At 54.3% G+C, this 25248-nt stretch overlaps 12 protein-coding genes across 12 annotated transcripts; 5 read left to right on the top strand and 7 right to left on the bottom strand.

Annotated features, from left to right (window-relative positions):
- Positions 1-163: 163 nt before the first annotated feature.
- On the bottom strand, positions 164-712 carry MYCGRDRAFT_80824 (uncharacterized protein; the record flags this gene model as incomplete). Its single annotated transcript, XM_003852146.1, has 1 exon — positions 164-712. A coding segment is annotated over one exon (301 nt), but the record flags the coding sequence as incomplete, so codon positions are not given.
- Positions 713-865: 153 nt separating this feature from the next.
- MYCGRDRAFT_41539 (uncharacterized protein) lies at positions 866-1746 on the top strand (the record flags this gene model as incomplete). The annotated part of the gene is made up of 2 exons (XM_003852583.1): positions 866-1486; positions 1546-1746. The coding sequence occupies 2 exons, from the start codon at positions 866-868 to the stop codon at positions 1744-1746; spliced, it is 822 nt and encodes a 273-aa protein (XP_003852631.1).
- Positions 1747-2211: 465 nt separating this feature from the next.
- MYCGRDRAFT_80821 (uncharacterized protein) lies at positions 2212-2986 on the top strand (the record flags this gene model as incomplete). Its single annotated transcript, XM_003852584.1, has 2 exons — positions 2212-2468; positions 2524-2986. The coding sequence occupies 2 exons, from the start codon at positions 2415-2417 to the stop codon at positions 2905-2907; spliced, it is 438 nt and encodes a 145-aa protein (XP_003852632.1).
- A 578-nt stretch (positions 2987-3564) lies between these two features.
- Positions 3565-4293, bottom strand: MYCGRDRAFT_72125 (uncharacterized protein; the record flags this gene model as incomplete). Its single annotated transcript, XM_003852145.1, has 1 exon — positions 3565-4293. One exon carries the CDS (start codon positions 4255-4257, stop codon positions 3661-3663), a length of 597 nt encoding a protein of 198 aa, XP_003852193.1.
- An 866-nt stretch (positions 4294-5159) lies between these two features.
- MYCGRDRAFT_93222 (fungal transcriptional regulatory protein) lies at positions 5160-8459 on the top strand (the record flags this gene model as incomplete). Its single annotated transcript, XM_003852585.1, has 3 exons — positions 5160-5162; positions 5575-7551; positions 7602-8459. The coding sequence occupies 3 exons, from the start codon at positions 5160-5162 to the stop codon at positions 8457-8459; spliced, it is 2838 nt and encodes a 945-aa protein (XP_003852633.1).
- Positions 8460-9228: 769 nt separating this feature from the next.
- MYCGRDRAFT_80816 (uncharacterized protein) lies at positions 9229-9706 on the bottom strand (the record flags this gene model as incomplete). The annotated part of the gene is made up of 1 exon (XM_003852144.1): positions 9229-9706. One exon carries the CDS (start codon positions 9660-9662, stop codon positions 9477-9479), a length of 186 nt encoding a protein of 61 aa, XP_003852192.1.
- A 28-nt stretch (positions 9707-9734) lies between these two features.
- Positions 9735-11729, bottom strand: MYCGRDRAFT_72122 (uncharacterized protein; the record flags this gene model as incomplete). Its single annotated transcript, XM_003852143.1, has 5 exons — positions 9735-10394; positions 10493-10887; positions 10949-11310; positions 11416-11427; positions 11490-11729. The coding sequence occupies 5 exons, from the start codon at positions 11727-11729 to the stop codon at positions 9814-9816; spliced, it is 1590 nt and encodes a 529-aa protein (XP_003852191.1).
- Positions 11730-12564: 835 nt separating this feature from the next.
- MYCGRDRAFT_72117 (uncharacterized protein) lies at positions 12565-15531 on the bottom strand (the record flags this gene model as incomplete). The annotated part of the gene is made up of 1 exon (XM_003852142.1): positions 12565-15531. One exon carries the CDS (start codon positions 15529-15531, stop codon positions 12565-12567), a length of 2967 nt encoding a protein of 988 aa, XP_003852190.1.
- A 263-nt stretch (positions 15532-15794) lies between these two features.
- ERG10 (erg10, acetyl-CoA C-acetyltransferase) lies at positions 15795-17151 on the top strand (the record flags this gene model as incomplete). Its single annotated transcript, XM_003852586.1, has 1 exon — positions 15795-17151. One exon carries the CDS (start codon positions 15849-15851, stop codon positions 17040-17042), a length of 1194 nt encoding a protein of 397 aa, XP_003852634.1.
- A 1057-nt stretch (positions 17152-18208) lies between these two features.
- Positions 18209-18808, bottom strand: MYCGRDRAFT_28410 (uncharacterized protein; the record flags this gene model as incomplete). Its single annotated transcript, XM_003852141.1, has 1 exon — positions 18209-18808. A coding segment is annotated over one exon (600 nt), but the record flags the coding sequence as incomplete, so codon positions are not given.
- Positions 18809-19033: 225 nt separating this feature from the next.
- On the top strand, positions 19034-21421 carry MYCGRDRAFT_58978 (uncharacterized protein; the record flags this gene model as incomplete). The annotated part of the gene is made up of 1 exon (XM_003852587.1): positions 19034-21421. A coding segment is annotated over one exon (2151 nt), but the record flags the coding sequence as incomplete, so codon positions are not given.
- Positions 21422-21823: 402 nt separating this feature from the next.
- On the bottom strand, positions 21824-24876 carry MYCGRDRAFT_100210 (alanine--tRNA ligase; the record flags this gene model as incomplete). The annotated part of the gene is made up of 2 exons (XM_003852140.1): positions 21824-24641; positions 24812-24876. The coding sequence occupies 2 exons, from the start codon at positions 24874-24876 to the stop codon at positions 21824-21826; spliced, it is 2883 nt and encodes a 960-aa protein (XP_003852188.1).
- Positions 24877-25248: the final 372 nt, after the last annotated feature.

Here is a 25248-nt window from a genome sequence, read left to right as displayed (position 1 = left end):
CTCGAATGGCTGCAATGCACCTGACGGAGTCCTGTTTGGCCCTTTGCGAAGAGACGGAGACGCACCGCGTCCAAGGGAGGAAACAGGTGAGCCACGCACAGATGGTGTATCGTCCGGAATTGAGCCAGAATCCTCATTGCTGCCCAATGGACTACTCCTAGCTGGAGTCCTAGGACCAGAGTTCAAGTCTTCGCGAGACACGTCCCCTTCCTGGCTCCTGCGAAGCTGCGGATAGTCCTGGTCGCTCCCATCATCCGCTTCCTGCTCTTCGTGGACTTCCCCGTTGACAGCACTTTCGGGTAAGACTCCCTCATCCTCAACCAGAGCATCCACTTCAGCATCTGGCTCTATGAAGTCTCCAAACTCTGTTGCCTCTGCGTGTCCTTCACCATCCAGCCGTGCCTCCGAAATCCGCGTCAGCTCGTCCGCTTCCACGTCTTCATTAATCCCGCCTTGGTGGCCATCTCCGCCGGTAGAGCTCATCGATGATCCGTATTCACGCTCATTGCTCTTGCCTCATTCGTTCCAGAAGAATGCACACAAGCTCTCGTAGGCTGTTTATCGTGTTGTATCGTAACGTGGATCCTTGCGAGGGTGGGATTTGGCAAGGGAATTTCGAGATCTCTATCACGTCCAGTCCGTTGGTGATACAAGTGTAGTATTCGTTGTTTGCTCCCTGTAGCATCAAAGGCGCACAAGAATTTGCAGCCCGTGAGCTGCTCGTAGTATGCGAATGACCGTGACGCTCTCAAACGATGAAGTTGACGCGGCGATCGGCATGAGCTCCGCCGCAACCACGAAGCGTTCACATGCCGGCTCTTGAAAGTCTGGTCGGTCTACAACAACACACCAACGACCAGTCAACATGTCGGGAATAGGCGCAGAGCTTCCTCCACATCTTCTAGCGAAACGAAAGCGGCAACAAGACGAAGATGCGGATGTTGCACCAACCACAGCTTCCGGCGCAAAGCGAGCTTCGAGTCCAGATGAGCCAGACAAACGACAAAGAGTTATAGGACCGGCCATGCCACCTGCACCTCTTGACCAAAGACCAAGTCATCCGCCAAATACTATCGAAGATGACAGTAGCGACGAGGACGACGACTTTGGACCAGCATTACCCACGGGCGATGCCATCAGCAACGACAACGACGACCACACACAGAACGCAGTCTCAGATGCACCACAAGCTGAGGAGAAGCTGAAAAGAGATGATTGGATGATGATGCCTCCGAAGCAGGACGATCTCGCAGCGAGAATGGATCCCTCGGTGCAGAGACCGCGAGGATTCAATACTGGCAAAGGTGCCAAGGCACCGAACACTGGGGGAGACGATAGTTCAATATGGCATGAGACACCGGAGCAGAAGAGAAAGCGCCTGGCGGACGAGATGATGGGAGTTGGCACAACTTCGACGACAACACGGCCGAATCCAGCCAAGATCTCAAAGAAGACTGGAGCGCATGAGAAGATACAGGAGCATATGGTAAGTGTCTGGGCGATGCAGCCTTTTGGCTGTACGGTAATCGCTGACAATGACTGCAGGAGAAGACACGAGGGCCATCTCTCATGGATCAACATGCGAAGACGAAGGGCGTCGAGGCAGAAGACGATCCCAGCAAGCGAGCATTCGATCGCGAGAAGGACATGGGAAGTGGAGGTCGTATATCGACGACTCAGAAGCGAGAGATGCTCAACAAGGCTGCTGGTTTCTCGGACAAGTTTTCAGGGGGATCGTACCTGTAGCAAAGAAGAGCTCACTCGCACGGCACCGCGCATGGCTTTCATTTTCGATGTGATGACCTGGCTTATTGCATCGCAGTTGCGGGACTGTGCTCGATGAGCCGGGCTTGCTGCAGGGACGCAATCCAATCTGCGGTCTCGATGATGTAAAAAGTTGGTTGTAACAATTCCGTGGAGAGAGGCTTCCTACCACGGAGAGAGGCTTCCCAGAGCTCGTAGTATGCGTTCGCATTGGTACATGACTGGGCGCTCGGGCATGTTCGATATAACGGCGGCTTTGCTGCTCGGTGGCAATATTCAATGCGTGTGTATCAGAGTGGATGTCCTCGCACATCAAGATGAAGCTTTAGCAGTGAACTATTCCGGGATGCGCCACAAAGGTACGCTAAGAAGTCCACGCCACCTTCGAGCCGTCCATCGTCCATCTTCGTCACCAGCCCGATCATCCTCACGACGTAACCTATCTCATCATCAACTCACCTCGACCGCCGCTCAACCCACTCGCTTCGACGAACATCTTCGACATTCGAATCGGATCCTCGACGAACTGATCGCGCTTGAAGGCTACCCACGCCGTGGTGCATCGAAAGCCTTCGCCTTCTCCCGCCATCCTTGGAACGACCCGGATGGATATTGCTGCCAGGCTTCAGAAACGCCAGAACACCGGAGACATGAGCAACTCTGTCAACGACGACTACTATGATGGCAACTGGTGGTGGTCAGATGTAAGCATTCAGCCGCACGACACCAACCATTCATCACTCGCTAACGTCTTGACAGACCGGCTACGCAATCAGATACACCATCATCATCGTCATCCTCGCCATCATCCTCCTATACTTCGTGGGCGGCTACTTTCACGCCCGCCGCCGCATGAAGAAAGGACTTCCTCTCAAGCGATACCACAGGTGGATGGTACGTCGCCAATACAGACAACAACAACATGCCGCGCCGCAATACAACGCCTATTACCAGGACCCCAACCAGCAAGGCTATCCAATGCAGCCGTATGGCAACAATCCACCTCCGCCGTATGTGGCTCCGCCTCCAGCCTACGCGCCACCCGAGGGCGCTTCCAAGGCCATGGCGGATCAGAACTACACACATCTTGCACAGGCGGGCGGACCAAGTGGACCGCCTCCTCCGGCGGCGATGCGGCAGTGAAAGATTGAAATACAGTATTGGAAACATATGAGCGTTCGGAAGCGTGCATGGAGTTATTGCGGTACAGAATGATGGTTTGGGAAGAAAGAAGGAAGCATAGCGAGCGTGGGATGGAACACATAGGTTACGAGGAACGACTTCGACTCTTCGGCTCAACAGGCAGGAATCGGTCACGATGGCTTAGGGTATACTACAGTCATCAGGTCAATTCATTCATCTAACGTTATGCCTAAGACTTGCAACCCCACTGCGGTGATTTTCGTTCTCACTAAAGGCTAGCAAGCGGGTCCTTCTATACGCTGTGATCCACCATGCAGCATCCCGACTCCGTATGGTCAACGACGATGGTTTCCATCAAGACATGCAGAAGCCCGGTTATCCGTAATGTTGCCCTTCTGAGACCAGAGTTCTGAACGTCCCCGATTCCCCGTGCATTCGGGCTACCGATGTCCCAGTTCCTGCGGGTCGTCGTGTCTCTGGCGGTGTAGCATTAAAGCGGAGCGCCTGTATCCTTGGCCATAGTCACGCCAAGCCCCTCGTTGAGCATGCTGTAGCTCGGCTGGAAAAGCATGTGCGTCCTGCCATACGATAGATCGACAGCTAGCAAAGTGGATTCGTCTACATCTGCCAGGCGGGGGTTGCTGCTCAGCCTCGAATACGATGGCCGATAGCGAATTGTCGTTGCTAGCAGGAATAGCATGTAATGCCTCGTCTCGGCCAGCGGCGCTCAGCGAATCAAGATCATGACCACATTCACTGCTCGCACGAAGACAGCATGTGATTCACCATGTTGATCAGATTGCGGTTCTCCATGGCGGCAGCGACACGCTCCTTGTCGCCCAGCTGCTTGTTGGCCTCGTCGGCAGATGAAGAAGTGCCTTCCTTGATGCGTACATCGATTCGAAAGCGCGGTGGCAGGGCATTGACCAGGCGGACCTTGACGCCCAATCCGATGACCGTCGTCAAAGAGCACGCAGTGGTCGTGGGAGTGATCAACACCCGCACAGAGCTGATGCGCGACCGCGGCGAGGAAGGTGGGAAGATCTTGATGTCGTCCAGGTTCACGACGCCGAGCGAGCCGAGGGTGAGCGGATGCTCGGGATCGGTGATGGTGGAGATGAGATCGTAGATTTCCTGCTCGTCGATTTCCTCTCGTTCGTCTTCGGAGGCAGAGTCGGACAGGTCGGAGAGCACTTCTGGTGGCGAGGCAGGATCTGCCAGACTGGGATATGCGGGTACTAGAGCATCGAAGATGCCCTGTGGCTTGGTGCGGTCCTTTCCTGTAGGTCGCGATGGCAGATCAAAAGGGTTCTTGATGGTCGGGTTGGCGTTGTCCTTTGCGGCGTCCATGATGTCCAGTGCGGTGTGTATGAGTTTATGATGATCTTGAGGTTGTGAGAAGATGCGGGTGGCACACACCCGGCAGATTTACTACGCGGAGGGGAGGGCGGCCCGCGCTGACAAGAATCCTTCAAAGTCAAAAACGGGCGGATTCTTGTCCGCGCGGGGATTCGGATTCTTGCCTCTACCGAAATACGAACTGATTCCTGGCGAGGGTGCTTCTTTATCACTACTACGCTACTAATGCGAGTGGTGCGACAAGGCAGCAGTACAGAAGTGCACAACAATCCACGTTGCGGTTGCGACATTGTTGGAAGACGCCCGTTTCACGCAGCAAATGGTTGGGCAGTAGCGGCTTTCTTTCATTAGGGCAAAGATCGAGCTGACGAATATGACCGCGGATCTTTGCTGGCACTGTGCCGGTTACTCGTGAAGGAGACTCGACGCGCTCTTGAGGACAACGGGAGATTGCTCGCAGTGTCCATATGGTGATGCAATGGAATGATGAGTGACAGTTGCTCTGAAAGGCCCTCACGATGCAGCTGTTGGATGATGTCGTAAAGCCAAGCGGCGCTGATACCTTGCAAAAGTATCGAGCCGGGTTGGTCGCTTTTAACTTACTTTTTAGTAGACGTCTACCTAGTATACTGCTATAGCTCCCGGTCTAGACTATCGATTGCGAGTTGGGGCAGTGCAGTAATGCCCGTCACTACTGACGCACCAGTGCTACAGGCCACGCCGCACGAGATGCCCGAGTGATGGCCGACTGAGGAGTCTGTCTGAGACCTTTGGGTAAGAATGGATGTCGGTGTTGAGAGATCAATGCTACGGACGTACGCTGCTTGCCAGCACTGCGACTTGATCCCATTACCCGCCGGACGTGTGTCTTATCGTTTCCGAGGAGTACCTTAATGGTAAGGCGGTAGTGGTGTGCAGAAGAAGCATCGCACACTGCGCGGGCGGATAATTCATGGCTCCTCATGGATCCTTCGACTCTTCCTTCCGTCCCACATTCCCAAAACCTTTTAGACTTACCGGCTGGTCTCACCTGCTTCGCTTGGCCGACCTTAGCTTGACTTCATCCTCGTCCTCGACACTGCTCGTCGTCCACTCCTCCATTGCCGACCTCCGGGCGATCTCCTGCGACCCGTTGATTAAGAATCCCACGCCCACCCTTTACTGTGGAGTACCGCATCCGCTTACACCTTACCTCAGCCACGGCAACGGGTGTTATGCTATTGCTGGCCTTGGTGTCGCGACTCGCCATCCTGCCCTCACCCTGCGTGATATGAATTGCACCGGACTTTGACGACCCATCCATCCCAGTTGCTCCTCGGCGTCAACGCGCATCCGCCGCCACACCTCCGATGCCTCTCTACATCACTGCCGCTGTCTCTTTGGCCCGACCTCTCTGGTAATCGATCCTCACAGCACAAGCTTGCCGACCGGATGAGCCACGCTACCGCCACGCCAGCGCCTCCGGCGACTGGCCACACGAAGCAGTATGTCTTCGTCGACGAGTATAACCGACACAAGCGGCTCAAGGTCATGCGCGCCTGCGATGGCTGCCGCAAACGCAAAATCCGCTGCGATGGCGCTCTACAGAACGGTCCATGGCCGTGTGGAGCATGTGTGCGTCTCAAACTCAAATGTGTGCCACCGACTTTGGATCAGGACGACGACCAGCAAACCGCCGGCTCTACCGCCGGCACTCAGCAGTTTTCATTCCAGAACACCACATTTCCGGCCACCGGTCCGATCGACACGAAACAACGCTCTCAAAATGTCCTGACTGCCCAACCGCAGATGGTCCACGAGTGGGCCAACGGAGTTCCGCCTTCCTTGGATCCACCTCCTCCGGCCTCAACTCCAGGTCTCCGCCCTGACCTTGATTACTTGCAATCGTTCGACCGAACCCCATCATCCCGTGCTGATGCCACTCAGCCCGTGAATGCCTACTTCGAGTCGGACGCAGCACAATCCGACTACGACTCTCGCGGGCACCCTGCATTTATCCGCTCCCAGACTGTGGGCTCGAGTAGTTCTGGTGGCGATCCACAGGATGTCGATGCCACTGTGCGAGAATTATCGCACCAAATGGGTGACCTGCAGATCGATGTCACATCTGCCGCACCTTATATCACGAACCAACAGCAAATATCCGCTGACGCTCCGGCGATGGAGGAAGCAGAGGTCGTCCTGCCGGCTTCTGTTCTGGCCGATCCAGTCGCACGCATACCGCCTGAGATGATGCCTTCGGAGGAGAGGGCCATGGACTACTTTGGCTACTTCTTTGAGCACATCCATCCCTACGTTCCTGTACTCAACAAAGGCGCATTTCTGGACCAGTGGCGAGTGGCACGGAACACGATCTCGCCTCTGCTCCTCGAGGGCATATTTGCCAGTGTAGCAAGGTATCTGGAAGAGCAGGTGGAATCCCGAAGGTGGCTCGCGCTTGCCTCCCGCCACGAGGAGCGCTTCAAGGACGTGCCGAGACTGAGTACGATCCAAGCCATGTTGATACTGATGAAAGCAAGGGAGAGCATATCCAAGCGTGGGTACTACTACCGTTCATGGATGGATACGAAGTACATGATCACGATGGGATTGGACCTTGGTCTTCACGATCATCGCGAGCAGCATCGGATGGGAAATGCCTGCAAGTTGAGAAAGCCAGACTGCATGATGAGAACACGAATTTGGCAAGCCTTATTCACGCTGGAAATCCTGGTAGGGGCTCCGCAGGGACGGCTGGATTATTCCATCGAGCTCGACACGGTGGACGTTGACATGCCAATTCCCTCTGGCGATGTCAATTCATTCGAGCTTCAAGCGTCACGTCAGAGTACAGTAATGGCGCAATCAGTCCGAAACATCAAGCTGTCGAATGTGCTATGGCAGGCCAATCGACGCCATAGGAAGGACTGGGCATTGGACCCGGCCTTCGTACGGCACAACGAAGACCTCCCCGCCTGGCTGAAACATCTACCGCCAGACTTCCAGATCCATTTTCCGGAGGATGGCAGTCCGCCGTGGCTAGGTGGCGACCACTATGTCGCTGATGTCAACTGTTACCATCACTTGGTGGTGATCATGCACCACAGACCTCAGCTTCAAGCACTGCTTGACAAAGGAGATCCCGACTTCAAAGGCCAGCTAGACATCTGTTTGGACGCTGCAGTGCGCATGTGCCGCATTCAAGAGGCGCTATATCGCGACTTTGGTTTTCACGGACTGCACTTCATGATTCGGGGAGTCAACTACACGATCTACTGTGTCTTGACATGTACCATGCTACACTTGGTGAGTTGCTTTCGCTCCGCGTGTGCTGGGCGGCTTGCTAATATTCTCAGGCTGCCATCACCTCACCTGATCCTGTATTGAACAGCCAAGCAAGGCAGTACTTTGCCCGACACATGCGTGTTCTGGAACACTGTCTACCCTCATCCACACCGGAGATGCAAGTCCAAATCAATGCGCTCCGCGAAGCCTTTAGCGCCGATACGTCACTACCGTTCGAATTGAAATCGACATTGGGATTGAGAAGTCCAGTAATGGAGAACCAGTCGACGCCTTCGAGCACATACTCAAACCAGGGCAATGCAGCCCCATTCCATACACCTGGATGGGCCAGCACGACAGATGCTGCCTCCAGCAAAACTTCAATGGCGCCGAGTGAATATGGCACCTTCAACAACATGCCTGGCCAGCCAATACAGAGTCGGCCTGGAATGCCGTTCCATGCTAACAGCTTCGAAATGTCAACGGCGCCCTCATATCCGCCGCATATCGTCACACAGCTTCCTCAGTCTCAGCAAATTGGATTCGCGCTTGAGCCTGTCGTCAGCAATGAGCAACATACTCCAGTGTGGGACCCCTCTGGAATCTTCCAGCAGTGGAACACTGCCTTCGGTGGCGCTCCACCTCCTCAAGCAACCCCTCCCGCCCCTAGAAGCATGCAGACAACGTTGGCACCAATGATGCAAAATCAGCTTTCGCCGACCGGAGCCCAAGCTGCCTACGGCACACAGCAGATTCCGACGATGGCTGCTAGTACACCCCCAGCAATGCCTGTGGTCACACCCTTGATGTGGCAAGATGCATTTACGAGCGCCTTTGTCTCCGGCCATGGTCAAAAACGATACCGGGAAGCCAGCATCGATCATTCAGCATATGCGCAATATCCCAATGCCTCAAAACGGCGCGGTTGACCGGTCGACCGGGTACAGGATGAAGTGAGACCATTATCATGCCAAGTTCAACGCAATACCAGCCACTGCCGAAAAGCGCAAGCACGGCATTCGAGCCATACTCAGCCCTGTGACGGTCCTTGAACGGCCGCCCACTTCCCGAAGTCTCCGCGAGGGAACTAGTAAACCTCAGGGATCTCTTCATACGCTCCGTTTTCGCATTCGATCGAGGGCAGGCGGCGCTTCGTGCGAATCAACCTCGGAGCCGGGTACCATGGTCGGCCGCAATGGTTCCTCGAGTCACCACATCGCCGCGATAGTTTCTCAGAAGGTGGCTTGGCACTGCCTCCCTGGCATCTCCTCTGGTCTCTCTACGGCCGGACAACACAGCAACGGCTGAACCACGGGCCAATACTCCAAGTACCTCTAGACCCGGCTATCAGACGTCACGAACACGAGTCACTACTCCTCTTCCGGCAATGTCAACGTGTTCGTTCCTGCAAGCTTGGGCGGCACCTCAGGGATACCACCGCGCCCTTGAGCAACTACAGCACGCTGGTCGTGCGTGTGACACCAGCATCGGACGAAAGTACTTGGGACGAAACGACCAAGCCGAGGCATCAAAAGCATGTACAACCACATCCCTGCTCGCCGGTAGAACATTCCTGCGGCGATCTCTACACACCCCGGTTGTATGCTATACCCTAATGCCTGACGGAGTCCACTTATTAGCCGATGCTTACAGATCGCAATGTTGGTTAAAAAGAGCAAGACGCAAAATTAACGATCAATATATCTCTGCTTGGAATTTGCCTCAATTGTTCTCACCTCAGCTTTGTGCCCTGCACGGTATGCCATGGTTGCTTTCGTCACCTTCATTGCGCCGAAGCGAAGGACCGCGGCTTGGATGGTTGTTGCTCAGGGATCTTATTCTTGTTGCAAGGGTTTCGATTCTCGGCGAGAACGAGCGCTTGCTGAAACTGCAGTGCAAGTGGATTGTCACATGAAAGCGCCGAGGAAGGCAAGGGCAAGCAATGTTCATGTCTCACTTTGAACGTCGGACATAGACTTGATCGAGTATTTGCGTCCTCGAGGCCGTTTCGCGCGCTGAGCTAGCGGTGCAGTCTCGGTGAACGGGAAGAACTCGCTGGGTACAAGGCGTGTCTGTCGTATCGTGGCCTGGCTGTGCAGTATTGTAGCCCGCGGTCCAAAATTGGGAGACATTGGTAGCGCATACGATGAACAGCATGACCAAGATATCACGATGACTTGCCGTTCAGATTCAGATGTTCGTACATCTATGTCGTACATCCTCTTCTCCAAGAACACAAACGCTGCAGACTGTGGCTTGCCCTGTCACGAAGTCATTTCTCCTTCAGTATATATATCTGAAGTTGAGGTTCTCCCGATCTGTCATATCACTGAAAGCAGTCAAGCCCAGATCTCGACCTTTCAATCCTCCTTCTTGCAAGCCCTGTAAACGATCTCTTCTCGCATTCTCCCGAGCCAAAAGAAACCTCAGCAGGATGATGATCACAAGTTCGAGCAAATGACTGACGATCATACTCCAAATACCAAGAGGATACTCTGGCTGCTGAGAGCTCAGGTAGAAGAACGGGCCAATGATATTGCCGGTGCAGTAGCCCAAAAAAAGGAAAGCGTTGGTGATGACTTTCTTCGTATGACCGGCAGTGTTCGCGGTAGTCATGCTCAAGATCATGACGAAAGCTGCGTTGTACGGACCGGTCAGGTAGTAGCAAGTCAACCTGCCGGCCATGTTATCCGAAGCCAGGAACCTCAACCCGAATGCGCCGGCGATGTTTGGCAGTAAGAAGAGAATGATGAAGTAGCAACGTGTTTGACGTCCATTTCTGGCCATGTAGTCGTTCAAGAAGACACAGGAGAGGATCGAGATTGCGATGATGGCGCCGTATGGAATCTGCATGAGAGTGGTGACTGTGAAGAAAAAACGGGACAGGTCAGCAAAGTCTCAATGATCGAAGTCCCGGCTCGCAAAGCTGATGCTTGTATTGCCGTTCATCCAGTCCACTCACCCAAAGTGGAGAAACCGAAACCCTTGATGATGATCGTTCCAAAGTTCGATATGCCTCCATTTGGGCAATTGCAAACCGTACCGAGGAGGAAGAACAGATAAAGCTTGTAGTCTTTGAACGCCTCCCAGACTTGGTACGACTTGAAGGTCTTGTTCTCAACGCCAGTCTGGTCTTCCCGCAGTCGTTCCACGGCGACGCGTTTCTCCCTTGCACTGAGTCCCTTCGCCGTGACAGGAGAGTCCGGGAGGAAAACAGCTATGACGACGCCCCATATCGTACATAGCGCGCCAATGATCAGAAATTCGAACTTCCATGATGGGAGGCTTCCTTTGATGTTGCCAATGCCGTATCCGAGCAGGCCACCAAGAGCGATGCCGAGGCCATTGGCCGAATACCTGGCGGCCGGCATGTCAGCAGGAGCTCTCCGGACCTGATGAACGGGTCGGGATACTGTACCAAATGCCAAATCGGATGGGCTGCTGCCGCCTGGTATACCACATGCCGGTCACAATCATAAAGGCAGGATCAGCGACAGCCTCTGCTGCTCCAGAAATAGCCCTTAGGGCAGCCAGCGTGGCAAAATTGTGAGAGACCGCTTGTAGCATCAGGAAGAAACCCCAGAGGAAGATGTTGAAGCCAAGATACTTCGCCACTGGTAGTCTCTGAAGCAGAAGATTTGTTGGGATAGCCCAAGCAAGAAACCCGAAGTAGAAGATCGATGAAAGCCAGCTGTATTGTGTTCCGACAATGTTCAGGTCTTCTCGTATCCCGAATATGGCGGCATAGCTGAGCGTTGTTTTGTCGACGTAGAAGAAAACCTGCGACAGGTCAGCAGAGTTACAGATATGCTATGGCACTGCACAAGGGCCAGCAAGACGTGCTAGCATCATGCGTGCGAAGCGTTTCCGCTTCATTCCACTCACATAGCAGACTGCCTGTGTGTTGACCAGTCAGTGATACGGTATGTGAGCTGTATAATTGTGTAGTAAAGGCTGACCAGATACGGCAAGATCATGTAATCGATCTTCCTCACAACTTTCCTCTCTTCCTCCGGATCGATGGGCTCATCGATTTCGTCCGGAGAGTTGAACAGAGTCTGCGCGACATCGCCGCCTCCACTCTTTGGAAGTCGCCATACTTCGTGATGAACACCGGCATGTTTGTCTTGAGAGGCTTGGGACTGCTGCTCGGCGACAATCTCATTGGACGGACTCCCAGCTCTTCGGGAAACGCCCATCTTGATCCACCGGATGTAGGATTAGACAAGCTCCAAGTCCAAGATGGAAGGTTTGTACAGGCAAATCCCGTCGTGGCTTGGTGAAGTGCTTGACGGTGCAAGAGTGCTTGGACAGATGTTGTATAAAAGTAGCGATGATCCGTTAATGTAGTGACGCCAATCTGTTCGCGGAAGCATTGCAGCGAAGAAAGGCTTCGGAATCAGCTCCACCGCCATTCGGTGCCGTCTCCTTGCTCGTCACGAGCATGGTTACCTATTCGTTGTTCCTCCAGCTTGCTCCACAAAACCCCGCGAAAGACCACCTTAATGTGCAGTACTGGACTCAATGTAGAAAGGATTTGCGGGCAGACCTGTACATCCGTTTTGCGTGCAGAAAGATGGATGAACTTTGAGGCTGTAGAGAGTCTTCATGTGATCGTTGGAGGGCATTTTGATATGTGCAACCTTGCTACGAAGCTCATCAACGTCGCTCAATACGCTACTCCGCGTCTTTCCTTTCAACAATCTCCCACGTTCGGCTGGTCTGCGTGTTCGCTACAAGACTCCTGTTATATGATCCGTTGAATGGCTCGCCAGCAGTTCGATATCGACCACGGTCCATCCAGAGCGGCCAACATCGAGCAAGCGACATTGGAAAATTCGTGCCGTGAGCGGCCTGCATCGACTTTCGAGCGGAGCGGTCCCGTTTTCTCGGGCCATGTCTCAGCGTCACGGCGCGGCATTGCAGTAGGACGACCACTGTGCCACCGTCGACCACTGTGCCACCGTGGAGTGCTGCGGGTCAGACAAGCAAGGGCATGCTTGGACGCATGCCTCATTGTCATTCGTGTCCATTTCAAGCCCCATCCAACATGCCCGTTTCCCTGAGCTGCCTCATGATCTCCGGCTCGACGTACTTACTGACTGTGACGTCTTCGCTCAGTCCCTTTCTCCTCCTCGTCTTCAGCACGAAATCTCTCGCCGTTGCTTGAGCATTTGCCGGCTCCAAAGCGCGGAGCGTGATACTCTTGTCCAACGGATCACCAGGAACGATGCTCCAGCGGTCAAACACGAGAGACACAGTCGCTTGACCTTGCGTGTGAATGCGCAAATCGGTCTCGAAGCCAAAGGAGTCAATGGTTGGGATGAGACCTTTGACTGAGTAGAGAGGAGTACCAGGCACGGGAGCATCGCTCAGTACATGTCCGCGGCGACGAGCAAGAACAGTGTACAGTGCTGAGACGGAATTCGCTGGGCCGAGCATCGTACATGAGTACATTGGCTCCATGAGGCGAGGACCGGCCATGAGGAAGGATGAATAGCACGCTCTTCGTGCCGTCGGAATAATCTGACCGCCGCCGCGGAAGATGGCTTCGGACGCGAGGTCGATGTCGGTAAGCTTGAATTTGACGTTTCGGATCGGCTCCTCGCACAGTGGGCCTTCTCGCGTTCCCCATGAAAACCCTTGCCGAATGGTGTCCTTGACGCTGCGGAGAAGCTTCTGGTCGACGTCTGATGGGAGCGTATCATTCTGCAAGATGTTGGGACTGTTGTCGTCTGGCCCAAATGCCCAGATGTTGCGGCTCGCAAGAATATCGTAGCCGTAGTTCTCCTCGAAGAATTTACCGACTTTCCGCACAGGGTCCTTGATGCTGACTCTGCCGGTCTCGATGTCCTGAGCGATGCCGTCATCAAGAGGTTCCGCAACGAAAGTGATCTTGTTCTTCTTGTTCGGTGTCAATGCGTAGCACTTCATCGCACTTTGATCAACGCAAGTCTCGCAGAACCTCGTCACCGGATCCGAGACCTTGATCTCCATTTGCGCGTACAGTCGTCGTAGATCGTGCAGAACACAGTCCATGTACAGCTCTCCTGTACCGAGGACGACATGCTCGCCGCTTTCCTCAACTTTCGTCGTGATGAGTGGATACGACTTGTTGATCTTGCGGAGACCGTCAAGCATCTTTGGCAGCTCAGAAGGATTGATTGGCTCCACAGCAACCTTGAAGACACTCTCGAAGAAGTGAGATACTGGCTTGAAGATGTATGCCTCTTCTCCATCCGGAAGTTTCGGTGCAATGATAGTCGCCGTCTTCATGATTGAGTTGTCCACGCCACCGAGAAGTACGAAGTTGCCCGCTGGTATTCCCGATACAGGCACATTGTATCTGCTCTCGCCAATCCAAACGCTGTCGATCGTTGCGTTGACCATGTCCTCCTCATCATCGATACTGTAGTTTTCTCCGAGCACTCTTACTTGCTGACCAGGTCGGGCGGTCCCACTCATGACCCGACCAAAGCTGTGAAATCCTTGAGCGTCTGGAGTGCTGAAAAGCTTTGTGATGTGAACAATCAGAGGGCCGTCTGGATCGCAATTCAGCATTGAGGTTGCAGTCTTCGTGTCCACAGGACCTGTGTAATAGTTCTCCAGCTTCTGCTTTGCTCCCTCCACGGGGGATGGGATGTGCTGCACCACCATGTCCACAAGGCCCGTCGCGGGGCCAAAAAATTGCTCGCAAACCATTTTTAGCAGATCTTTCGCGTTCGCCTTCAACTGTTTCGGCTTGAGTGTGATCCCGAGACTTGCTAATGTCTTCTTGAGGACCTCTGGCGATTCCGAGATTGTGTGTGAGTAAAGCTTGTAGATTGGCTCCAGCACGAAGTGCACAAAACTCTTCTTCGCGCGATCCTCCACTGGCTTCCGGGTGAATTTTCGTGATTTCGGATTGAAATATACGTCACCCCATAACCGCTTGCTGAAGTCTCCAACATCGAACTCTGCATTCGGGTAGCTTTCCGCATACATCGATGCAAAGCTTGGTAGTGTGAAACACCACTCCATGCTGCTGCAAGCGAATGCAACATTGCCCTTCTCGGGACTCACACGGAACTTCTCGCCTCTGCCGGGAATCGTGTTCTCAATGAACGTGTTGACCTCCTCCACGACGTGCTTGAGCTTGAAGTACGCATCGCTTGGGGGGAGCTTCAGTTCTAACATCAGTCGGTCCACCTTGTTGATGAGCAGAACCAGCGGCAAGCCTGCGAGGACCGCATGCTTGATAGCCATCTCCGTCTGTACCTGCACGCCCTCCACAACGTCCACGACCAGAACGACACCGTCCACCAATCGTAATGATGCAGCCACCTCGTCCGCGAAATTGACGTGTCCAGGAGTATCGATGATATTCAGGAGATGGCTCTTACCTTTTGTTCCTTGCAAGAGCAGGCTCATAGGGCTGGCCTTGACCGAAAGTCCTCGTTCCCGCTCCAGAACATGCGTGTCCGTATACCGCAAATGCTCATCTCTGGCCTTCCCTGTCTTGCCCTCCATGTACTGTGAAATGTTGTGTGTCTGCGTCACGAGCATGTCCATTATGCTCGTCTTGCCGTGATGTAGGTGGCCGCAAAGTGCAATGTTCCGTATTTGCTCCGGAAAGTTCATCAGGTCTGTGAGAAATCCGCGATCGAAGTACACCTCTGGGAGATCTTCCTCCTCGACTGTGAACTTTTTGTGCTCGACCGGTGCAATGATCGGCTGCTGCAGCGTTTGCGTATCTTCTTCCTGGACCAAAGTCTCGACATCTGGTCCGTAGATTTGCGATGCTGAGGGATAGTATTGCTTGTCCTCATGCAAAACCACCGCATTTGAAGGACCCTCATCGTCAATGTCCATCAACTCCTGGCCTGTGTGTGCGCCGCCCGCCGCTTCCTCCTCATCATCGTCCAGATATTGCGCGCCATCATAAGCTCCCGCCTCCTCCTCCTGACTGTCCTCCTCCGGCTCGCCAATGAAGTTACCGAACTCGTCGTAAAGGTCGTCCATGGCGGCGACAGCGAGTTGCGATGCTGTGACTGAGTGATGGCGTTGACGCGGCGTCGGACCTGAAATCGTGTTGGATTTTACCTTTACCTTTTGCTGCTTCCCGTCTGTTCAATTGCCTTAGTCAGCATTGGTTGGTCCCGTCAAGCGGACGGGACGGCATTCGACGGGGAGCCGTGCACAGTGGTGCCCTCGAGAGGGACCCCTCGACTGGAGCTTATAATTTTATTGCGGGAGGAGAGCTCAACATTATTTACCACTATTCTGTTCTTCCAGACCACGCGACCAATCCACGAACCGCACGACACAACACCTCGATCATGGCTCCCCAACCCGTATACATCCTCTCTGCCACGAGAACGCCAGTGGGCATGTTTCAAGGCTCTCTTTCCAGCCAGACCGCCATTCAACTTGGAGCTCACGCAATCAAGTCTGCTGTCGAGCGAGCGGGCATCAAGCCTGAAGAAGTCGAGGAGGTGTTCTTCGGAAATGTGATCTCAGCAAACCTCGGCCAAAACCCAGCAAGACAATGCGTGATCAATGCTGGCCTGCCAGAAGCCACTGTCGCTACCACAATCAACAAGGTCTGTGCCTCATCGATCAAGGCCATGGCCCTCGGAGCTGCCACGATCCTCACCGGCGAGGCTGAAGTGGTCGTCGCTGGTGGAACCGAGAGCATGTCCAACGCTCCTCATTACCTTCCCAACATGCGCGTTGGGGCCAAATTCGGCGACCAAAAGCTCGTGGACGCTCTCCTCAAGGACGGTTTGACCGATGCCTATAAGAACGAGCATATGGGGCTCCAGGGAGAGGAGTGTGCATCTGATCACGGATTCGGACGGGAAGAGCAAGACGAGTATGCGATTCGCAGCTATAAGAAGGCGATCGCGGCAGTGGAGAACGGGTGGTTCGCAGAGGAGATCAGCCCGGTCACAATCAAGGGCTCTCGGGGCAAGCCAGACACGACCGTGGAAAAGGACGACGAGCCTGGCAAATTCAACGAGGCAGCAACGCGCAAGCTTCGACCAGCATTCAAGCCAGAGGGTGGTACGGTCACGGCGGCCAATGCGTCCCCTCTATCAGATGGTGCTGCCGCCGTCGTCCTCGCCAGCGAAGCATATGTCAAGCAGCACAACCTCAAGCCGATTGCCAAAATTCTCGGCTGGGGAGATGCTGCTCAGAACCCATCCAAGTTTACGACCGCACCCGCACTTGCCATCCCCAAAGCCCTGAAGCATGCTGGTATCAAGCAGGAAGACGTGGACGCTTTCGAGATCAACGAGGCCTTCTCCGTGGTCGCACTCTCCAACATGAAGCTGCTGGGCATTACTGAGGATAAGGTCAACCTCCACGGTGGAGCCGTCGCTCTTGGTCACCCCCTCGGAGCTAGCGGAGCTCGGATCGTGACGACATTGCTCGGAGTGCTCAGAGAGAAGAAGACCAAGATCGGATGTGCAGGTATCTGCAATGGCGGTGGAGGCGCCAGCGCGATTGTGATCGAGCGTCTTGATTAGGTGTAGTCGCAGATGAAGAAAGAGAGGACCAGAACACCAAAGTCGAACGAATCCCGATCGAGTTCTGGTACTGTAGCATATTAATGACATACCGTCAGACCAACCACGCAAGCACAACATCGTACCACAGTACCATACGAATGTACCGACCAGCCCTCACTTATCATATTCCATCACCGATGCACCTCAAACAACGGCACAGCCTCCCGGCCACCCTTTGCGACCAAGTTCAGAAACAGCATATACACTGGCAAGGAAGCATGTCTCCTCCCCGACCCCTTCAACACAGAACAGGTAACCGCACATTTTGCCAAGCACAACATCGTCTAGCGTCGAAGGGTCAACATGCGAATCACGGAGCTTCTACAGCGTCCCGCGATCAGTGATGTCTCACATGGTCATGGGATGCTGGCGGGAGGCTTGGTCGCGACCATGAAACATGAAACTTGCAAGGCCGTCACAGCTGCGTGAGGGTGAGATCACGAGACGTGCTTCATGCCGGGATCTTTGCAACTTCCTAATTGAGTATCTGTAAGCTCCGTTTTTGGGTAGTCGCGACCGGCGGGGTCGGGACCGAGTGGTATGGGCTATGCTGATACATTTCTTCGTTCAGTGGTGAAAAGGACCAAATAGGCTCAAATGTACGACTGTTTAGCACGTCTTGCACACTACACATCTACAAAGCATATCTTGCCAGGTTACCTCCATGCATACTTAGCACATCCTCCTCTCTTACCTATACGAGCCAACCTCTGCTTCAAGCACGTAGATGCGTGCGTGATTGCAACGGTAAACAGCAAGTACAGCCAACATTCGAACAGGTTACCAATCGTCGATACTCGATGGTATGGTAAATCCTCTCGTTAGACGGTTCTGCTGGGTTCGGTTTGCCTCTGTCGACCTTCCATCGTAAATGCAGTCATCATACTACCAGCACCATATCCTCCAACGCCTCGCTAAAAGCCCACACAACGTATTCCACAGATTCAATATCTCCTCTTGAAAGGTCTTCCTCCACGTCTGCCTCTCCATCCTCCTCTCCCACCTCCGCCTCCATCCCTCTCAAATCTTTCTCTTCTCCTATCCTCCTCATCGTAGAACTCATTTTCTCGCTCTTCTTGTTCACGCTTCTCCTGTTCAGGATCCTTGATCTTCCTGACTTGAGGTTTCTTCGGGTTCATATCCTCATCTCGAATCCACCTCGCATGAGCTCCGAACTCACAACACACCACTTTGTCCAAATCCGGAGGGTGCGCGCGTCCGTTCGGACAGAATCCTGCCATGTAGAACGGACAAGCGCGTGGATGCTTGATATGTCGAAGCTCACAGTACGGTCCTAGCGGGCAGAAGCCTCTCGCATAATGTGGACAGGCGGGTCGCCGTAGCTCCGATGTTGGTGGGATGTGGAGAGAGGTGCATTCGTCGCCTTGCGGACATATTCCATATCGAGAGAATTCCTTGCACTCGCGCTCGTCTCGTAGATCGAATGTGTGGGCGAAATCGCATGATCCTCCTGCACTCTTCTTGCACAAGCCTCGTTGATAATGTTTGCATATTAGGTGGCCGACTCCGCTTCGTTCTGATACCGGAATGAAATGTCTATCGGGACAGTTGGGTTCTCGTGGACATGATACGCCGTTGCTTTTGAGAAAGTCCGGACATAGTGGACGATGAGTTTTGGATGGCGCTCCAAGGGTCGGAAGGGTACGACGGAGGAAGGAGTCGAAGGTGAAGGTCGGTGGAGTGATTGTCGCGGGATTGAGGATCTGATCGGGCAGAGGGCGCAATGTTGCCATGTTGTGGTGTTGTGTTGTTGGTGATGTGTTAGCTCTCTCTCCAAAGGTTTGTCAGACCAAGTAGAACCTAAGGTAGACCTAACAAGCTTCCGCAGCCCCAGGAAATGCGGAGCGAGGGCGGTGCTTCGACCACCCCAAGTAGCTCGCCTCGTCATACTCTCACAACCACTTGTCGCTCACCTCACTTCTTCTGGCAGCGAGTTCACTTGACTGCTGTCACTCCTTCCTGCACTCACCTTCGCTTATGATCACGACTTCAACAACATTCACTCGCAGCATCTTCACGTGCTGTTGTTCACCTGTGCGCCACCGACGAAGAAGACCGTTTCAAGGCACAGCCGAGCTGGTACTTGAAGCTGATACAACACACTTACAAAACCAACCACCCTCCTTTGGTCACCACGATCACAACCGAACGACAACACCACCGCCATGGTCTCTGAACGCATATACGACCTTTGTCGTCCCGTGCTGGACAGGGAGGACATCGGAGAGGAGGAGAAGACCGATACTTTGGAAGAGCTGCTGTCGTCGGAACCCACATCCCTGAAGGGCAAAGCGCTGGAAGATGCAGTATTGGGAGTGCTCTGGCAATGGAAGGCCGCGAGCGATACAACCTCGTCATCTCCGCCCACACGTGGGCCTGTTCCGGTCCGCTCGAGATCACCTGCTCCGTGGATACAACGAGCTGCGACGCCCACCTCTGGCACGAGCTCGCCGCGATTTGCAAGCGCAACACCGAGTGTTCCACCAGGTTTCGGACCTCAACCACCCGCACTAGCGAGGACAAAATCTTCCACGATCGGCTCGCCATTTGCTTCACCAAAGGCTTCTCCTAGACTACCCGTGGCCACTCCAGTAATACCCCACAGCCCTCGGCTGAGCGCATACCAGTTCAGCGAGGCGTTACCCAACTCGGAAAACTATGGTGATTATGGTAGTGACAACGTCGACTGGCTGGTCAACGACGATACGAGTAGCAATGCTAGCTTCGGCGATTCTGGTTTCGCCAGCTCTTCTGACTACATGTCATCCTACACAACCGACATGAGCCCATACGACATGTTGCGTTCGATACTACAGGACAACCGGAGCGACGAAGAATTGGAGCAGATACTCGAAGCGAACGGGTACGACCTGAGTCAGACCGTCAGTCAGATCATGGAGACTCAAAGCGCAAGCGGAGCAGCCTCCGCGGCTGCGCAACAGCAACAGGAGCAACAGAACCGGACGTACCTCATTGGAAAGAACATGTCACCTGGGTCGCGTCCTGTAACACCACTTGGTCAGCAGAAATCAGCTACGGTCTGCAGGTACTGGTTGGCTAGTGGCCACTGTGCTCGAGCAGATTGCAGATTCGCGCATGAAGTGCAGAACCATCTGTGCAAGTACTGGCTGGCCGGAAACTGCATCGCTGGGAGCTCTTGCTTGTTCTCACATGACCCAACGATTCTCATGCAGCAATTCTCCCTCGCCACCAGTGGAACGACGACTCCACAGCAGTTCACGCCCAATTTCCAATTACAAGACTACGACAGCTTTCCGGCCCTGCAGCCAACAACTAGTAATCCATATGAGGACAGCCAGAGCGTAGACGCGGGATCGTTGAACACGGCACTTCAAAAACAGCAGCAAGCCATGGCCGAGGCACCACCGGGTCTCTTTCCGAATTTCGTGCCCACAGGTCCACGTCTCAGCAGCCGGCCCAATTCGCGACCCGGTAGCAGGCACACTTCTCGCGCTCCAACTCCTGGTGGCCGAGTGGACTTTCAGGATGACGAAGCATTCCCTACGCTAGGATCGGCCGCAAGCAAACCCATTGGTAAGCGTCACCACGGCAAGCGAGGAGGACACGGTCACCACAATCAGGGACAGCCAGTTCAACAGCCTGGCAGTCTCGCACATGTAGTCCGCATGTCGCCCTCGCCGGCACCTAGTACCAACAACATCCGCGATGCCATGCGCCGCGGTCTTCGCAACAACCGCTCTTTCACATCCACGCGCGAGAACTCGTCAGCAGCAATGGCGATTCCAGCTCCGAAAGAAGTCCCATGGCTCGAGACCGGCGACAAAGTCAACTCCGCTTACCTCAAAGCTCGACAAGAAGCATTCAAGCACGGCGGCCTCCGCAACAAATTCCTCCAATCCGCCGCCCAAGCCTGGAACCGAAACGACGCCCGCGGCGCCAAGGCACTCTCCTTGCGAGGCCAGAACGAGAACGCCTTGATGCGGGAGAAACACCGCGAAGCCGCCCGCGCACTCTACGCCGAACGTAACAAGGCTCTGGCAGCGGGCAGCGCGGGCTCCAAGGAGTTATACGTCGATCTACACGGCTTACATCCGGAAGAAGCGGTGCAGTACCTCTCCGAATGTCTGAAAGAACAAAAAGACGCCAAAGGAAACCGGCCCGTCTATGCAATCTGCGGAACGGGCCATCACTCCAAGAACTCGAAAGACAAACTCGGCAAAGCGGTGAGACAGCACTTGAACGACTACAGATTTGCGTTTCGAGAGTTCAGCGTGCCTGGAGATCGGAACAATGTGGGTGGCATTTTGGGCATTGATCCCGCGAGTGGAGACAAGGTTGCGGTGGGTAGAGTGGTGGGTGGAGGGGACGCGGATAGTGGGGTAGGGTTGGGAGATGAGGCGAGGAAGGAGGATAGCAAGGTTGTGTTGGTGAGGGAGGATCCGAGGAGGGTGGTGGCTGCTGGGGCGGCGAGGGAGGTGGACGATGATTGAGTATTACACGTACTGATCCAAGCAGAGAGAGGTAGTCCCGATCTCAAAATCGAATGAAATGTCTTCAAATGTGCTGTGCGTCCTGATTCTTTGAGACGATGATAGAGACGCCTCGGCGATCTATGGAAAGCAACAGGCTTTTGCGTCTCGCAGCTCAGTAACGTTCCCAAACCTGTCCATGAGCATGATGATCTCGTCTCATCATCTACCAGTGCAAATCCTGTACCCTTCCACCGGCGAAAGCATCTACAAGCTCAACGACTCCAGATACTTCCTCGCGACCTCCACCGCGTCATCCGCCTTGTCTCCATTGACACCCTGTCCCAAACTCGTCGCACCCTTTCCACCGGCCTTGCCACCCACCACCTCCGCAACCTTGCCCGACCACGCACCTGCGTCCGCACCTTTGCCTTGCGCGTCAGCGGAGACGTGACATCCATGCACGACTTTACCCTCGCTGGAAGTACCAAGGATGTAGACCGTCCTGTCCTTCTGCTTAGAGCTGACGACTTTGATGGCGTCCTGCACGGCCTTGGACCCGGGCGAAAGCGGATCCTGGACCTTGAGAACAAACGACTTGGAGTCCTTGTTATTGTCAAAGTGCTCAGCGATGGCGTCGAGGACTTTCTTGCCCTCAGCCTTCTGCGCGGTCTTCTGATGGTCCAGGTTGGCCTTCACGATCTTGGCGAAGCGCTCGCGGAGTTTGGTCTTTGCGAGGGCAGATATTTCGAGCTTGTTGAGTTCGTGTTGGGACTCCTTGGTTTGAGCTTCCTTCTCGGCGCTATAGGGCAGGGAGTCGAGGTGTGCGACCTTATCATCCCATTGTTGCGCGAGGCGCTGGACTTCTTGCGCAGTTTGACCGGTCACACAGACGATGCGGCGGATACCCTTGGCAATACCGCTCTCTTCGAGAACGACGAGGTCTTTGATCTCGGTGGTGTTCTTGACGTGGGTGCCACCGCAGAATTCGACGGAGACTTTCGTCCAGTCGTTGTTCTTTGGGTCCTCGAGAAGATCCTCGACGGGAACGCCGATGGAGACGACGCGGACGGGGTCAGGGTAGGTCTCGCCGAAAACGGCACGGACCCCGGAAATCTCGCGCGCGGTGGCGAGAGATACGTCCTTTGCATAGACCTCGCTGTTTTGGCGGATGTAGCTCGTGGTGAGCTCCTCGATTTTGAGCAGCTCATCGTCGGAAACACCAGACTTGTGGCTGAAATCGAAACGCAGCTTCTCAGGCGCGACGAGCGAGCCCTTCTGGTTGATATCGTCGCCAAGGACTTCGCGCAGCGCAAAGTTGAGGATGTGAGTACCAGTGTGGTTGTTACGGATCGGTTGGCGGCGCAGCTCATCGTACTCGCAAAGGATCTCGTCGTTGATCTTCAAGGAGCCGTAGTTCATGTAGCCAGTGTGCATGACATATCCAGCGTATAGCTGGACGTTTTGAACGTCAATCTCAGCCTCGCCATCGATGAGAATACGGCCAGTGTCGTTTTCTTGACCACCCTGCTCGGCGTAGAAGTTGGTTCGGTCCAAGACGACACCGAATTGCTCGCCCTCCGGAACCTCTGAAGTCGACTGAACGAATTTGCCGCCGTGGTAAATTGCCTTGATATGAGCTTTGATGTTGGCCTTTTGGAACTTCGGCGAGTCGTCCGTCTTTGGCACATCTTCCATCTTCGCCAATGCATTGATGTCGTGCACGTTGAGCTTGACGAGTTCCGCGCCGGCCTTCTTCTCTCCCTTGGACGCTTCTCTCGCCTTCTCTTGCGCCTCCTTGACATCCTCCTCGTTGATGTCCAGACCACGCTCCTCCGCCATCAGCTTGGTAAGATCGACAGGGAAGCCATATGTATCGTACAGCCGCCAGACGTCAGCTCCAGACATCTCCTTCGCTCCCTTTGCTTTGCACTGCTCGGCGTACTTCTCGAACATGGCCTCGCCGCGATCAAGAGTCTTGGCAAAACTCAGCTCCTCCTCGTTCAGAATTTCCTTGACATCCGCCTCCTTCTTCTTGATCTCCGGGAACATGTCACCCATCTGCGCGACAAGAGTCGGCACGATCTTGGAGAAGAAGTCGCCGATCTCAGTGTTGAAGTACTTGCGCGCATAGCGAGCTCCGCGACGAAGCACACGACGAACGACGTAGCCGCGTCCAACGTTGTTGGGAATTCCGCCGTCGGTGATAGCGAATGTGAGCAAGCGTACATGATCAGCTACGACACGGTATGCGGTGTCGACGCCGTCGGCATCCTCCTCGCCGAAAGTGCCACGGTATTCTCGCGCACCAGTAATCTCCTGGATTGTCTTGAACAGTGGTGTGAAGACATCGGTGTCGTAGTTGGATGACTTGTCCTGGAGGATGGACACCAACCGCTCGAAACCCATGCCAGTGTCGATGTGCTTGTTGGGCAGAGATTTAAGCGACTTGTCCGGCTCGCGGTTGTATTGGATGAACACATTGTTCCAGATCTCAATCACATTCGGATCGTCCTGGTTCACCAAGTCGGACGCGTTGCGGCCACCGATGCGATCGTAGTGGATTTCGGAACATGGACCGCAAGGACCTTGGTCTCCCATCTCCCAGAAGTTATCCTTCATGTCACCAGTCAGGATGTGATCTTCAGGGACACCAGCTTTCAGCCAGAGATCTCTTGCCTCAAGATCGGGCTCGAGTCCGGCATCCGCCTTGCCCTCGAAGTAGGTCACATATAGTCTCTCCGGCTTGAGTCCGTAGACTTTGGTGAGAAGATCCCATGAGAACGTGATGGCTTCCTTTTTGAAGTAGTCGCCAAAGGACCAGTTACCCAACATCTCGAAGAAAGTGTGGTGATATGAGTCCTTGCCGACATCGTCCAAATCGTTGTGCTTGCCACCAGCGCGAATGCATTTCTGCGAGTTTGCAGCGCGCTTGAGCTTAGCAAAGTCGGAGTCTGGATCAACGGTGCCCAGGAAGATGGACTTGTACTGGTTCATGCCCGCATTGGTGAAGAGGAGTGTCGGGTCTGATAGCGGTACAACACTGCCGCTGGGAACGAAAGTGTGGCCATTTTGTTTGAAGTAGCTGAGAAATGTCAGATCATTGAGGATGTAGATTCCCAGCGACGGGCGGCATGGTAGCAAAAGTGTGCTCTCCTCAAGACTGCACGATCCCTCTCAACGCATGTGACAATGTCTGATCGTGTGCATAGTTGAACATCTGCCGCCGCCGTCCTGTGCAAGATTGATACTCACTCGATAAAGGTGCTGCGAACCTTGACGGCACTCCACTCAGGCTCGGTGCCCGTGGTGGAGGCCATTGTGCGAATGCTGAAGCGGAACAGGCGATTGGTGTGCTGCGGATTCGTCGTCGACCAATTTCTGGAAATCGACAAAAGATTCTGGAACTTTGCTGGGCGCAAGCTGCTCCGCATACAACGTCAGAACTCGGCGCGCGAGCAAACACCTTCTTCCTCGGAGCTCCCGGTAGACAACAGCAAAGTCTATGCTGAGGAATTGTATCGCGAAGTGAATGTATCGCCGAGTCGAATGCGGGTGACGGTCGGAATGGGAGATGCAGCCGATGATGCTCAACTCGGTGCAGGTGGTCAATGGAATAGGAGGGGTGGTGGGCAAGAAACGGACAGCCGATGAGTCAACCAACCTAAGCAACGACCAGGAACGTTTCGCGA

Source organism: Zymoseptoria tritici, chromosome 5 (genome assembly GCF_000219625.1).
Source record: "Zymoseptoria tritici IPO323 chromosome 5, whole genome shotgun sequence".
Classification (NCBI taxonomy): Eukaryota; Fungi; Ascomycota; class Dothideomycetes; order Mycosphaerellales; family Mycosphaerellaceae; genus Zymoseptoria; species Zymoseptoria tritici.
This window is presented reverse-complemented; position numbering and strand designations above follow the sequence as displayed.